Consider the following 16,693-nt stretch of genomic DNA (forward strand, 5'->3'; position numbering starts at 1 on the left):
TCCTTAATTTAAAAAAATACAAATTAACAACTTTTAAAAAAATAAAGAGCAAAAAGTTAATTAAGACTAATTTTAGAAAAGTTATAAATAGTTCCAGATAAATTTGAAATAAGATTTTGGAATTACTTATGAAGAATTCTTTCCATAGGAAAGTTGAATTGTTTTAAAAACGTATTAAGGTAAGCTTTTAAAAACTGGACACTAAATATTTCAATTAAAAGAGAAGAACACATAAACTTGACTAACAAGTAAAATATTCTAACACTGAAATACTGAAGGGCATTTTTAAAAAGTGGAGTCAGAAGTTAATATTAACATGTCAACAGCAATATCTGCCTCTACAAATAGATTGTGTCTAAAATATTTTATGGAAGAGGGACAGGTTTTACCTGACAAAACAGAATGAGCTGAATGTGGATTTACAAATGACAGGTTACAAGATATTACACTGGACATACAGAAGAAATGGGCTGTTTTAGTAGTTAAAAGGGATATACATACAAACAATAAACCAAGAGAATAACTTGGATAATTCTTCTACATTGGACTAACAAACAATCTTGTCAAAGCTTTGAAGAAATTCATGAGAAAAGGCAAAAAAGAAATACAATCAAATTTCATGGCATTATTTGAATAGATTAAAGATTAAGATTGTTAGAAGTAAAAGAAATGAATATAAACTTAATTTATCTGATCAAAGTTAAAAGAAATGTTGTTATTTTTGGTAACCCTTAATAGACTTTTTCTGACATCAGGACTAAAATTACAATACTTTATGGATCTGTTTATAAAGAAATGGGATATGGCAAAAAAGAGATTATTTGTTGTGCTTTAAAAGAAGGCGAAAAGTTACTAAAATTGTTTGAATTTGTGATGAAGGTGGGTAATAACTTTTCTATTTCTTTACTACCTTTCTTTCCTTTTCTTTACATCTTTTCTTTTTCCCTTTGTATATTTTATTTTTTCTTTGCTTATACCTTTTTTTTAGCTTGCATTAGTTTTTACTATTGCAATTATAATCTTTAATACAGTTACTTGAAAAAAAGAAGTCATTATATTTCATAACCTTCCTTCCTTCTTCCCTTGTCTTTATCTCTATGTAAATTCTTAATAAATCTTTTTTTTTAAAAAAAAATAATCCCTATTATATATCTAGTTGGCCACTTTTCAACTTCCCAATAAAAATCAAATTACATAAACTCATTCTTTGGAAGTAAAGTCATTTAATCACATCTGGCATGACTTTCATCATAAGCTTCTAATACATCTTAAAACTCTACAGAAGATACTCCCAAAAATTAATTTTATAGATCCCACGTTTGGACATTGTACCTTACTGCAGGCCAGGTGAAGAGCTGTGTTCTTGTTGACATCCAGCACAGTTAGATCTGCTTTTGCTCTGTACAGCAGGAACTCTGAAAATGTGTGGAAATACAACATGAAAGATTGTGCATTTATTTAAAAGATTCTTATATAACCATCAACCCCAAAGTTATAGAAGCCAACTTCCAACATTAAAATGGCAAATGAGAAAAATGAAATAAAAGCAGGGCACCTTTATCCAAAAATCAAGACAGAAAATTTTTATACTACTAGGTTGATGTCGCTGTCCTCTTCTGAAATAATTTGGCTTTTGCCAGAAGCAGAATCATATTGGAGAAGACATTTCAAAGTTCCAGCATCAAAGGGGAAGGTCAACCAGAAAGCAAGGGAAGTTAAACTGATCTAGTGCTATAGAACTTTTTCTTATGTTGTCACAAAATGTCTTTCTTCTCAAGATATAGAGAGCCACTGCACGAGCTTGTGACATTTCCTTTTCCTCTTATGTTTTTATGGGACAACACACTTCATCTTCAAATAACATTAAACCATTCCACTTCAATAGTTATAACCTTTATACGTTACAAAATGTGATAGAGGAAGACATCATAATGATTGTCTCAAAAGTGCTTTTTCAAAAGGCTACTGGACTATGTTTTTTCCCTTGAAGAAGAAGAAATTTCGCTGCTCATCCAAGAAGCTTCATCAGTTCTGGATGAAGACATAGTCCAGTTGCCTTTTGAAAAAAGCACTTTTGAACAACCATGACTTGAATGACTCTCCATAGACCTTCCTAATAACTGTATGCTTGAAATCTGTCTGCAAATGATTTGCATAATTAGGCCACTCCAAAATTGAAAAGGGGTAGTGGTGGGGAGAGGAAAGGGAATGATTCTGCACAAGCAGTGGGTGAGTGTATTCGCGCCTGCAACTCCATTTACACAAGTGAAGGGCATGCAAGTGGAGCTACGTGTGCTCGTGCATTCAACTGTTGCTTGTACGTCCCAGTTTTGAACAGGCAATGGCCTGGGGGTTGGGGACCCCTGGTCTAGAATGAGGCAAAGTGTATTATGTCACAATAGCATGTTGTTGCTATTTTTGTATGATGGGGGATGATGGGAGAAAAAAAATGATCTCAGGCACAAAAATATCCTGCAAAATTCACGGAAGTGCTCACACGAGCTCAAATATTGTTCCTAATTCCTCCCCAGGATGATGATAGACAGAAGGATGATTACCCTAAGAAGAAAAAAGTGATTAAAAAGAGAGAAAAGCATAAATATAGAAGATGCACCACTTACCAACTGCTGCTGTCTGGCCATTTTCAGCAGCCATCATAAGAGGGGTCCTCCCCAGTTGGTCAGTTCCATCTACCTCAGCCTGGTGTTGCAAAAGCAATTGTAAACCATGGATGTTGTCTGCAAAGGCAGCAGCGTGAAGGGGGGTCCTGGAAGAAGAGGAAAGATGGAATTGTCATGCTTTCAAAAAGAACTCTATTTTTGGATGCGTAATTGTAAATTATACAGCACTGTTTTCAACTTTTATTTTTTTTTCTACATACTTGATTTATTTATTTTGGTATTTTAAAGCCATATAAAGCTTCCTACAATGTATTTTGATATCATTTCATTTCTTTAGAAGCTCAGTAATTTCTCACTGGATGATCTCTTAATTCTATTTTTAGAAGGTGCGTAGTATCCACTGAAAGCAAACTTTCTGTAGTGCCCAGCAAAACCCTTATTAAAACCCACTCTCAATTGCCACACTTTAGTGAAGCTTAAATGAATATTAAAGAGGTAGGAAAAAATAATAATAAAAGGCATGACATAATTTGCTTACAATAGACCACACTGTTATTGACAGCACATATTTCCTATAATAAATACTCAGAGAGAGAGACATCTTAAGAAACTGATGGTAAATGTGAATGTAGATCCTTGTATAACATATTAGTACCAGTTTTTTTAGAACTATTTAGATAATGCAGGGTTGGCAAATGAAGTGCCTGCTGGATTCCCAATAATTGCTTGACTCCAACTTGTGAGATATCTAAGTCAGGGGAGTGTAAAGGCAATCACACAGGATTTGGGGGGCAGGTCCAAGTCTGAAAAAAGTTAGGGATCCTTGCCACTCACATATAAGAATCTCTAGAGCAGTGTTTCTCAACCTTGACAATTTTAAGGCATGTGGACTTCAATTCCCAGAATTCCACAGCCAGCATTGCTGGCTGTGGAATTCTGGGAGTTGAAGTCCACATGCCTTAAAATTGTCAAGGTTGAGAAACACTGCTCTAGAGCATATCAGATTAAAATCCCATTTGTCCAGCATTTGATGCATACAGTGGTGATTCAAATTTAAGCTGTCTTGAATCTCATGGCATACAACTTAATGGAATGATGCCTGGCTTTTGCACTACGTAAGACAGGAACCATAGGAGTAAGACACCAAAATCCATGCTGCTCATTTTTTTTAGTCTCTATAGTATATCTTGAGGGGATATATCTCCCATTCGAATTATGGTCTGATCAATGATACCGAGTAATATAACTAGTATGTCCAAGAAGAAGAGGAAGACACAATCACTCACCTTCCTTTGGCATCTCTGCTATTAACAATCTTGGCACCCAATGCTTCAACAAGCATCTCAGCAGTGCCATCCTGGTTGTTAATTCTGAAGAAGAAAGAAAAGTGTGAGAAGAAAGTAAGCAAGCATGGGTTGATTTTATTTATTTCAGGGAGACAAACAAATACAAAAGCATTTCAAGACCTCTCTACTGAATCTGGGTTTCAGAGGTCCAAAACAGATGGGGAAAAATTCCCACTAGTCAAAATACTCCAAATTGTGGACAATTCCTTCAAGAAAATTCCCTATCAAGCTTAATGTCCTGTTATCTACTTTCTTTTTGGGTGTAAAAAATAAGAAAAAACTAAGGAGTAAGTCATCAGAGGGATCTGCTATTCAGTCTTGTCCATCAACTCCTTGTTGAATTTGTAGGTCTTGGGAAGAAAAAAAAAAGTTACTGTTTTGCTAGCAATATGAAACAAGCATTCCATAACTCAGTTGTATGTTCCAAAATAAAGGTGGTCCTCAACTTCTGACAATTAGGACCAGAATTTCCATTGCTAAGCAAGACAACTGTTAAGTGAGTCGCACCCAATTTTACAATCTTTTTTTTTTTTTTGGGCCACAATTGTTATCACTGCAATTACTAAAGTGAATCAAGCAGTCATTAAGCAAATTCGGATTCCCCCATTCATTTTGCTTATGGGAAACCGGCTGGGAAGATTGCAAATGGCAATTACAAGATACGGCAACCATTGTAAATATATGCTAGCTATCAAGTGCCCAAATTTTGATCATGTGATTGTGGAGATACTGCAATGGTCATAAGCATGAGGATTGCAGTTAAAGTTTCATTTTCTTTTCATCACAAGCACAAAATCCAGAAGTGATATCCAAATAAAAAACATAAATATATTCTCCTGTTTGAATAGAACAATCAATCTAACCATTTCTGCTTTATCTTCCTTGTTGTTGAAATAATGTGTATTTCTATTCACATTTAACAATCTTTATATTATCACTATTTATATTAAAATTCACTGCATTCTTTCAGATTCTTTAACTTTAAAGGGGAAAATACTTTTTTGCATCCATTTTAAAACACTAAGCTTTTCTTTTAAAATGTTTCTAAAATCAAAATGTTCTAATACAGCGGTTCTCAACCTGTGGGTTGCGACCCCATTTGGGGTCGAACGACCATTTCATGGGGGGTCGCCAAACAACGCAATCCGCCATTTTTTTTCTGGGGTGGCGCATGGGGGCGTCGCCACACATGCGCGCCACACAGGGGGCGTCGCATGCGTGCCGCGCAGGGGGCGTTGCCGCGCAAGGGGTGCCGCATGCGTGCCGTGCAGGGGGCGCTGCCGCACATGCACGCTGCGCAGGGGGTGCCGCCGCGCATGTACACCGCGCAGGGGGCGCCGCCGCACATGCACGCCACGCAGGGGGCGCTGCGCATGCGTGCCGCGCAGGGGGGCAGCGCCGCGCATGCACGCCGCCTGCTTAATACCGGGGTCGCCGTATAAAAAGGTTGAGAACCACTGTTCTAATACATCTTTTTTTAACTTCCTCTTAACATATATAAAATTCATTTTCAGATCAATAAAATTCCAACTAACTCTAATTAACTCATTAAATTTAGATCACTCCCTCCAAGTTACTTAATTTTTTTCTTGTATACATCCTTTTTAAAACTATTTTTTTCTTTAAGCTAATACATGTTTTTTCTTTCACTTTCTCTTAACCTAGATATTTTCAAATACACTTTCAACAATATTTTACAAACTTTAGGAATTACTTAAGCATTTTATATAAAGGAAAAATACATTCTGAAACTTTTGATTAAGAGTTTCTTTCAATTACAAATATCAGATTGATAAAAATCCATCCTAATTCCAACTGACTCATTAAGTTTAAGTCATTCCTTCCTGCTTGTCTTCCATGGAATAAAATCCCTTTCTTCTCTGGAATGTTTGTCAAGTAGCTATAAGTGTCTTTTTTTCTCAAGGATTTCTCAATGTTGTTAATGTCCATAAGGAAAAAGTCCCAAACCTATCCTTTTAAAAGTTGCATATTTTCTTGGAGGTCTTGGAGCTTTTAATTGTGTTGGGAGACTTATATTTAAACCATCAGAATAAAAATTGGTGTCAGGTTTATATTCTAAATTTACAAATTGACTCCTCTGCATTGCCAGCTACTTGTGATATTGCCTCAGTGATCTCAGTGAACTTTCTGCACATATTTTGCATATCTGAAATAATTTTGAGTAATTTTTTTTATATCCTTGAAGCATAGCTAATCTATGAACTGATGGATTTTATTTAAAGGTTTTTCAAATACATCTCTAATAATTTTGCTCGTCCATCTTCTTAACTCCCTCTTTAGTCAAAGAGTAGCTTTTTTGTAAGTCACTTAAGAATTGCTGGCCTTTCAGGAATCATAAAAATCGGAAAGTTTTAGCTACCCACAGAAAAGCAGACCAAGCTACAATTTACTAAAAAATAATAAACTAGAACCACAACTTTCTGCCCTTATATTTCTCCATCAATTTTTTTTAAATAGTCCACACTTCCTTATTTTAGCTTATCTTAGCAGCCTTCTTCCTTGTTGTTTAACAATGAAGAGAGCCCCAAAATGGCTCAGATTTTCAAAAAATAATAATAAGCTGTGGCTAAAGAGAGCCTCTTTTAGCTTAATAAAGATTACTAGAAAGCAAAGTGGTAAATTGTTCCCTTATCTTTTGTCTTCTTTTCTGGGCAAGTGGTTTCTTGTGTTAGGTCTGTGCTGGATGTAACAGCTAATTTTATTTTATTTTAAGACTTGTGTATCCATTTGAGGCCCAGAGGTACTCATGGAAAGAGAGCTGATATTCCAAGCTGGCATTTTGCTTTGTAGAATTCATTCTGTCATCTGTAATTTTATAGAATCTTAAAAACTGAAATGTCAGGTGAGGTACCAAGAGAGGTTTTATACATACATACAGAGCAGGACTGCAATTTTGAGAGACAAGTTTCAAACTCTACTTGAAAAGCAAAATCCACCTCTCGTTTGCTAAAAATGGCAGATCCTAATGCATTTGCACAAACATACACTTAAATCTCCATGATCTACCAAGACTTACACTGCACAGTGCAATGGAGTAAAAGGGTTTCCTTCTAGATATGCAAATGGATTGTGTTCAAGTAACAATTCAAGACAATCTTCATGCCCTGGAAAGGGAGAAGAGAATTTATTAGATCACCTTCTAACCCCATGGCATTTTTATAGGCAAAATCTATGATTTCTATGTGTGAGCTGTTTTTTTTTTTTAATCTTTCAGATATTCAGGCAGCTTTAACACAGGCTGAAATTGGAAATTAACAGCCACACTTTTTTGAATCTTGAATTAAATGAGACAGTCTGTAACAAAGGCGGTGTTTACATATCGTAACAGGAAAAAAATGGCATAATAAATTCAAGTTTGAATGCAAGACATGCACCCAAACACACAGACCCTTTCCTGAAGCACTGTTGCTTCTTCCATCTAAGCATTACAATAATCAGGATTTTGACACTTCAACACCATTCAAATCAGAGTTATAATGAAGTGCTTCTAAATGGCCAGGTACCATTAGAAGTCAGATTTTAATTGAAGTTTAGAGTTGATTTATGAGTCCTGGCTTGTTTGCAAGCATTTGGCGATACCTGCAGGTTTATTTAAGCTACCATATTTTCCGGCGTATAGGATGACTCGGCATATAAGACGACCCCCAACTTCGGCGCCGAGTTGCATGCCTAGAAAGTCATCTTATACGCCAGAAACTACCGTAATTTTTGGCGTATAAGACGACCCCCGACTTCGGCGCTGATTTGAATGCTTTAGAAAGTCGTCTTATACACCGGAAAATACGGTACACTGAAATGCAGAAATCAGTGTGGTTGGATTTGTTCATAAAAGTAGAATAGGAGTCAGCTGCATGTTTTTGTTTTCACCTTCTATATTAAGGCAAGATTTTTGCTTTAATATGATATATAAATCCTGACAAAGAAAAGTTCAGTAAGGTCAGATACCTTTCAGAACAGTAATCTACAGCAAGAAAAATTTTCCGAATTGAAGTAAGGAAATACAAATTAATCAAATTCAATACATGCATCCTGTGATTTAATGCAAAAAATAAAGCTTCTGATGATGATGATGATAGTTTCCAGAAATGTTTACCAGATGATCCAGAATGAGAAATCAGTGATAGCAAATATGCTTGCCAGAAAGACAATTTACCCACCACCACTGAATTCTCCTGCAATAAAACAGATGAAAAGATCTGTATACTGAAGAGGTGTGGCCTTCAATTTTCATCCACTAAAGCCGGTATGAACAAGGTACAATCTAGAACAAGAGTGGACAAACTATCCCATTAGCCATGGGTGACCCACACAGGATTCCTTTGGGGCCTGAGGGCAAATTTTAAGTAGGGTTTTTGGAAGGCTTGGGAACTCTCTATTTTGCCCTCCTGTAGGCAGAAAATGTGGACACCATCCACACTGGCAATGTCCTATGACCATACATCCCACAGCACCTGGGAATCCAGCCATAAGATATTTGCCGCAAGTAATCTAAAGATCTTGACAGATGTCTCCGAGAAGGAAAGATCTATCCTATAATCTATTGAGCCACTGAATCTGTTGGAGATGTAATCACCTTTCAGGTAAATAGGCTGCATAAAACTGTTGAACATCCATAATTTTAGCCATCCCAGTCTTCTGCTGTAACCATCATGTCCTATTATAGCAATTAACTTTGCCAAGTGTTGTAGCAGTGATTTAACTGGACAGATCTTATGGTAGTCTCTCCCTGGCACAAGAAAATAATGAAGGAATGTATGCATGAATTTCTACATTCTTACCACTGTATGAAGCCCAGTGCATTGGTGAATAGCCACTATAGTCCACTACAGAGTCCAGAGGGTCAGTAGAGAGCGCTGCCTGCAGCAAGGTCCTCAGGATTTCAGAATGCCCACACACCGAGGCAAAATGGATCGGGGTCCGGCCCTTGAAATCCCGACACAATACAAAGGCATCATGGTCCAGCAGTGCTGCAAGGCAGTCTTCACAGCCAGTAACAGCCTACAAAAAAAGAACAGCAAGCAATGAAAAAAAGTTATCTATCCCAAGTGGAAATAAGACTTGCAAAGCAGGCACTCAAAATATTTTCTTTATTCAATAAATCCAAGTTGCTGTTTTAATATTTCAGTCCTATCCGACTCTTGGTGACTTTATAGGTAAGTGCTCTCCATGCTACTCTGTCGAGCACAGCTCCTTTCATTGTTGGAAATTCATCTTTGTATCAGTTTTGATGCTATCAAGCCAGCATGCTTTTTGCTTGCTCTTTCTTCTTGTTCCACTAACCATTCCCAGCATCATTAACTTCTCCAATGAATTTGCACACGTGACATGGTCAAAGTATTTCAGTCTTGTAATCCAAGTACCATGTAATAATAACAATAAATCTTGCCCTATAAACAATAGAAACTTTTATTTTATTTTCGTATGAAAACTGATGCTGCTCAACTAGCATTTATTTTGCCTAACTAATTCTTTCCAGCACAAGCATGTTTACAATCTTCATACAGGTAGTCCTTGTTAATGACCTTAACCGGGATTGGCAAATCCACCACCGCAACTGTGCTTTCTAGTAGGAAGGAGACAAGACTACTCTTGTTTGTTTCACACATTTGATTCTTGTTTGCTTCTATTCCCCCCCCCCTCTTTGGAGTGTCTGCTTACAGTCTTGCACACATCAAAAGCAATGCAATCGTGCCACAGCTGAGGCAGGGAGCCATGAATGCAGTATACAACCCACCCATGCTCTTGAAATCCCCTTTTCTCCATTCTCTTCATTTTGTGGCAAGAAAAAGGGGAGGGGGAAAAAAAACTAAGCAATTTTGGTAGACAATCTCTCCCTTGCCTGACCCTTCTTTTGCTGCCATTGATCGCACTGCTTTTGATGGGTAGAAGAGCAAACAGTTTACTATCTTGAAATCTGTTTCAAGAAGAGATTTGTCTTCACTCTCTCTGCTCTTCAACAATGGAATAAAGGGGGGGGGAACACAGGTCAGACACAGGAGAACCTGTACCTACTATAGGCAATTGCATGACTGAAGGATGCTGCAAAGGTTACAAATGAAATTGTTTTTTTCAGCAATGTTGTAACTTTGATCACAGAACAAATGGTTGGGAAGTGAGGAATACCTGTACAGTATACCAAATCCCAAGCACACTCTCTGGAATCAGTGGCAAGTGTGACAATTCAAAGATGAGGAACAGACAATGATTTGTAGGCTAAAACATATAAGGAACGGTTGCTAGAATTGGGTGTGTCTAGTTTAACAAAGAGAAGGACGAGGGGGGACATGATAGCAGTATTCCAATATCTCAGGGGCTGTCATAAAGAAGAGGGAATCAAGCTATTTTCCAAAGCACCTGAAGGCAGGACAAGAAGCAACGGGTGGAAACTGATCAAGGAGAGAAGCAACCTAGAACTAAGGAGAAACTTCCTGACAGTGAGAACAATTAATCAGTGGAACAACCTGCCTCCAGAAGCAGTAAATGCTCCAACACCGGAAGTTTTTAAGAAGAGACTGGACAGCCATTTGTCCGAAATGGTGTAGGGTTTCCTGCCTGAGCAGGGGGTTGGACTAGATGACCTCCAAGGTCCCTTCCAACTTTACTATTACTATATTACAATGGAACACTTAAATATCTAATTTTTCACATCCACGACTATAAGACTATTTCAGGATCTTGTTCGATCAATTCAATATAGAGCTAATTTAATAACCTAAGAGTCTAGAAACAATTCCTCCACTTACCCCCCGGTGCAGTGCAGTCCTGCCTCTTCTGTCTGCTGCATCCACTGTGGATCCCTTCTCTAGTAAGAGATGGACACAATCTACATGGCCATTCATGATCGCCAACATCAATGGGGTCCTGTGAGAAAATTGAGAATAGGTCAGGCATTGGTGGCGCAGTGGTTAGAATGCAATATTGCAGGCTAATTTTGCTGACTGCCAGCTGCCAGCAGTTCAATTCTCACAGGTCAAAAAAAAGAGCATCTAGCTGTTATTGCCAATTTTAGAAAAGAAGAAAAAATAGCAGAAATGGAAAAGCCATTTGGATGGAATATACTGAGAAAGCTTCCAGTTGTAGCTTTGCACTAAAGAAAGCTTATTTCTGTGCATCTTCTTCTATAGAAACAAGTTGGGTTCTCCGTTCTAGGAATTTTTTTCATTATAGATAGCAAGTAGAAAGAAAGGATTTTGCTTTAAAAAACGATGATTAACAGAACAAACCAAGCTCAAAATTTTAAAAAAAACCAAGCGCACATATTTGAATTCATTAGGACACCTTCTTGTGGATCAAACAGAGGGACATAGCTTAAGGTTACCTCTATCATCTGCTCGTATTATTTTCACTGAAATGTATTCTTTCCTGAGATTTTCAGAGAGCTAAATACCGTATATTCCGGCGTATAAGACGACTGGGCATATAAGACGACCCCCAACTTTTGAGAAGATTTTCAGGGTTTAGAAAGTCGTCTTATACGCCGGAAAATACGGTACAATATTGAATTTCTGTTTATAGATGAGCACAATAGGAGCTCCATTCCTTTGCTGCTAGAAAGCGAGTGTTGACCACCACTGCTTCCCTAATGCTTCCTGAACTCAGCTGGTATTTTTTCCCCCATATATTTTATTGATTTTTTAAAACATAAATCACTTAATAGTTGGTAAACAGTGTGTTTTGCTGGGTTTACATTTGTAAAGAAAAATCATTAACAATTGGTTTCTATAATCTATAATCCACATAGTACATTTAGTTGATTTCCCCTTTTCCCCAAAATGTCTTCTTTGCAAACCTTGAAATAATATAGTTCTTATTATTTTGATAAAATATATTTAATCTTTAAATATTCCATTTAATGTGCCTAGTCATCTAATCCTTTAGGTCTTATTTTTTTTCTTTTTTATACATTATAATTTTCCTAAATTCAGACACATTTAATTATCTAAAACATTTACTTCATCTAGGCCATTTCAGCAGTATTATATTACTTATATCAAGAAATAAAATAAAAGGGGGGGGGGGAAAGCATACAGTATTATTTAAGGAATTCATCTCTCTTAGAATGACATATGTATTCAGAATCTTTTCTGTTTCTTTAACCATATTCAAACAAATGTTTCTTTTTTTAATATTCTCTCTGGTAGATCCCATCATCTATTTTCTTAATTTTAATTTGACCAGTATCTTTCTTAATCAATTGATTTGCTGAATCAAAAAGTTTTTCCATATATTCATGACTGCTGCTATAGGTATAAGAAGTAAATCAAAAGTTTCTTTTTTTTGTAGATGTAATGTCCTTAATTTATATAGCTTACTGTTTTCTACTATTTAATTGCTTTTCCTGAAAAAGAATAAAGTGATGGACGATGTAGAAAAATGGGATTTTTGAATGCTTTGTCCTGCTGGCTGTGGAATTCTGGGAGTTGAAGTCCACATGCCTTAAAATTGTCAAGGTTGAGAAACACTGTGTTAGTGCTTATTTCTGTTAAAAAAAAATAGGGCTGGCCACTAGGGGGCAGATTGGTTTTAAATTCAGAGAACAGCTACCCGGCGGGGACTTTTGAGAAGATTTTCAGGGTTTAGAAAGTCGTCTTATACGCCGGAAAATACGGTATTCCTTTTGGCCATTTTTTAAGTACTCTTATGGTGCTCCAATACATTTAGTTTAGTAACCCGTACCCTCTCTTGAATTTTTTTTGAAAGGTTGTAAAAACCAAGTTCTCCTGTAAAGTTTTTCAGGCTTAACTTCTACAATTTGGAGTTAGGCTTGGAGCCAGGTTTGTATAGTGCTACATTTGAGGTTTTAATGATGTGCTATTTGTAATTATATTTTAAAGTGCTAGGAATCAAATCTGATCATGACAGTTTCTAAATAAGTTAAAAAGAAAGATTTTAAATTTATTCAGAATATTTGTATGCCATCTGCTCCTTGGAGAAATACAATTAAAACAGACAGTGTGAAAATGGTTAAAACAACAAAATAGGACATTTTAAAATGATCAGAAAATAAAACTCACTAACACTATCACTATTAAAAGACCTAAATAAACAAATTTAAGCTTTATTTCAGCAAATAAATTTAATAATAAATAAACAGTAAAATGGAGAGGTCTGTCTTCAACTCTGCTAATACTTTTTGCCCCATCATGGAAATAAAAAAATATATTCTACAGATCTGACGTCCCTATGGGAAGATGCACAAAAGTTGCCTGTTGGTGATCACAGAGTGTTGAGCAGGCTGTGTAAGAAGAGGCAGCCATATCAGTTTTTTGGTCTTTGACCAAATAAGACATACACCCTTGCAGAAACTTTGAATTAATCACTGGAGGCAAACTGTGAAACTGTTTGAATATGGAGGCATCATTCACTACCTGTGTTCTTTATACCAGGCCAGATTAAATTTCTTGAATAGTTTGAAGGGTTGCTCCATAAAAAGCATATCATAACAGTGGGATTACAAGCACGTAAATCACCAAAGCCATCTGTCTCCTCTCTAAGAAAGGGAATTTACTGACAGAAGTATTTTTAAAAATCCCCCCTTTTTCACTGATGCTACCCAACTTCAATGCTGGATCTAAAAAGACTTGCAAACTGCAAGCCTGATTGATATTCAAGGGGAAATGTATTTCAGGTGTTTCTCCTCTATGTAGAAGCCCACTCCCAAATGAGTAAGAACTCTTTACTCTGCACTCTCCAGCTCTTAATTGCCTAGACACATTTTGAGCCCAGCTGGCAGGATATACAGTCCTGCTTTGGATTTGTACAGCAAACTGGAATTTGTAAAGATCAAGCCCATTCCTGCTTGCTACTGGAATGACTTATAGACTAAATAAATAGACATCTATAGCTGGAGACTTACTGTCCATGGATGTCCATGACATCAGTGATGTCGACTCTCTCTCCACTGTCAATGAGAAGATGGAGGGAATCTGTGTTCCCATAGGCAGCTGTAAGAAATAAGATGAGAATATAATGAACAGGATTTCCTACTTCTTAATAACTGTCATTTCTTTAAAGACCCAAATGAATGCCCCAAGTCTGTTTGCAAGAGCAACCAAGAGAAGGAATCCCAGCATCTCAATAGGAAATAAGACACGCTCATACCAGCAGCATGGAGGGGTGTCCACTTCTTCTTTTTCTCCTTCACAAGAGCAGAAGCACCATGGCTGGTGAGCACCTCCACACATTCCGTAGAGCCCCTTTCCGTGGCAAGATATAAAGCTGTCCTCCCTTTGTGGTCCCGCACATCCAGGTTCACCAGGGTTTCGGCAAGCGTCTTCAGGGCTTCACAGTGACCATTATAGGCCTGAAAGCACATCAACAGGCAGACTGATTTAGAGAAGCTATGGATCAAGAGGAAGTTAATGTAATGATGCAGACCTACAGCTTAGGTCCACTTTCCTCACTGCAAGAAATGTAACATTGGCTTTCAAACGGTAATTACCGTAATTAAATTTGACCCAACTGTACCCAATATGGCTTTATAATAATGAGACTTACAGCTAAGTGCAAAGGGCTGACTGGAATGGTGCTTTCCACATCGTCCAGGCAGTTAAACGACATTTCCAGGAGCTGAAATGAAAAAGCTTGGAATCTAATTTCAACCATAGAAATGCTTCAACCATCTAGCTCTTAGAATCCCTGAGATCTATTTATTTAACGTATGGGAAGAACCTCTGGGAATAATGACTAAAGAACCTATCATTTCCTTAGTCTGGGAATTATATGTGTTCCCCAAAATTACTGTTATTATTAAAAGAGTATGATGAGAAGGTTTTTAATTTAGGAGCAAGTACAAAGCTTCTGACAACTTGTTTCTAAGTACCTAAAATTTAATTCCTGATCATGAAAGCATTTTCCCAAGGTACTTCAGTAGCACATTATAAATATATTACTTTGCTACATTTCTGAAGGCTTTTTAATATATAAAACATTACTCTGTAAAAATAATTGTTGTCTAGGAAAAAATAAATACAGGTAGTCCTCAACTTGCAACAGTTCATTTAGTGATTATTTGAAGTTACAACAGCACTGAAAAAAGTGACTTGTGACCATTTTTCACACTTATGACCATTGTAGGTTCCCCACGGTCACGTGATCAAAATTCAGATGCTTGGCAACTGGCATATATTTACGACGGTTGCCATGTCCCTTTTGCAACTTTCTGACAAGCAAAGTCAATGGGGAAGCCAGACTTAACTGTGTTACTAACTTAACAACTGCAGTGATTCACTTAACAAATGTGGCAAGAAAGGCCGTAAAGTGGGGCAGACTTAACAAATGTCTCGCTTAGCAACAGGGTTTGGGGCTCAATTGAGGTCATAAGTCAAGGACTACTGTACATTTTCCAAATGCCTTAATATACAAACTCCAGGAAATGTTTTTCCATTGCAAGAATCCACATTGGGGCTTGCAAATGAAGATCTATGGTGAACCAGATGTCTCTGAAGGGGCGGGGACAACATTGTGGTGGCGATCAGCAGCCACATGACGAATTCTGGCCCGCACCATCTTTCCAGATAAAGGGAAGACATGAGATTGCCCACTTGCACTCCAGAATGCTGCAGGAACTAAGGTTTTTGTGGCCAACGTGTAAGTTGAATGCTTGGGAATTGAGAGATTCCAATCTAGCTCACAGCTATGATACAGCCTACGTGGACACAACATTTGCACAAACTTTTTAAAGCCCTTTTGGGTTGCAATTAATTTATATCTAAAAAGAGATTTTCTGAGAAACAGGATAGGAGAATTCCACTTGGTGAGTCAACATTCTTTCTGGACCAAAAAGGGAAAAGAATGGTTTTAAAAATTTAAAACTGGTATAATGTGTATCAAATATGCAGTATGTTGGAAATTTAATCAATCCAAAGGAAACTTTTATCACTTTTGATGGACAAATTAAAAAATAAGAGTTATTGAGATCAGATATGTATTTTAATTCAGAATATTTTTTAAAATAAGTGTAAAATTGAAACCAGATTTCTTTCTTCTAGGCATGTTGGATAAACAGTTGGGGGAGGGGGAAACGGGACTATGTTTTTATATATGATAATAGCAGAGAGACATTTGCATGCAGAGATGGAAAGATCTAGAAATTCCCACAATGGAGGAATGGATGGTGAAATGGAATTGGTGAGATGACAAAACCAACTACCAAAAGACAATGTCTAGTTTTGTTTCTACATGGAAACTACACTTTTAGACTTTTTGCCTGACACCAAAAGAAATGCTATATTAGTTCTTGATTACAATTATGATTTCAGAAATGTTGTGTATTACTGAATTTCAGATCAAAAGGTTAATGTATTTTATATTTGTAACTGTATCGAAAAAAGTTGGAATTTTGTTTTCATTTTTTCTCCCCCCCCCCCTTTTTCATTTATTCCTTGTACTTTGCCCTTCCCTATCTTTTTTCCAAAATTTTATACAATTTAATAACGTACAATTAAAAAAATAAAAGTCAAAAGAAAACACAAGCTATTTCAGATAAGAAAAGAATATATTTTTTATGTTTCTTAGGATGCACAGGTATGAAGAATGTTTTAGTGGCTTTACAAGCATCTTATAACAAGTACTAATAATGTTACTAATTTTGCAGTGCTGAGAGCAAATACAAAGAGTGAGTGTGTGTTTGTGTGTGTGTTTGTGTGCATGTGTATGTGTGTGTACAAACAGTAAAATTAACAATATAATGATGAAGGAAAGGAA

General features: G+C 36.8%; 1 protein-coding gene across 3 annotated transcripts in view; it reads right to left on the bottom strand.

The window, feature by feature from the left end:
• ANKRD52 (ankyrin repeat domain 52) overlaps window positions 1-16,693 on the bottom strand; it is a 92,737-nt gene that overhangs the window by 22,188 nt on the left and 53,856 nt on the right. For all 3 annotated transcript variants that reach the window (XM_039337373.1, XM_039337375.1, XM_039337374.1), the window contains exons 17-25: window positions 14,486-14,557; window positions 14,090-14,291; window positions 13,845-13,932; window positions 10,732-10,849; window positions 8,767-8,986; window positions 7,005-7,092; window positions 3,908-3,991; window positions 2,622-2,767; window positions 1,333-1,415 (exon numbers count right to left, since the gene is read on the bottom strand). In XM_039337373.1, the coding sequence (XP_039193307.1) occupies window positions 1,333-1,415; window positions 2,622-2,767; window positions 3,908-3,991; window positions 7,005-7,092; window positions 8,767-8,986; window positions 10,732-10,849; window positions 13,845-13,932; window positions 14,090-14,291; window positions 14,486-14,557 (1,101 nt within the window). The remainder of the gene's footprint in view (window positions 1-1,332; window positions 1,416-2,621; window positions 2,768-3,907; window positions 3,992-7,004; window positions 7,093-8,766; window positions 8,987-10,731; window positions 10,850-13,844; window positions 13,933-14,089; window positions 14,292-14,485; window positions 14,558-16,693) is intronic.

Source organism: Crotalus tigris, unplaced genomic scaffold (assembly GCF_016545835.1).
Source record: "Crotalus tigris isolate CLP2741 ecotype Arizona unplaced genomic scaffold, ASM1654583v1 scf7180000017674.1595824, whole genome shotgun sequence".
NCBI lineage: Eukaryota > Metazoa > Chordata > Lepidosauria > Squamata > Viperidae > Crotalus > Crotalus tigris.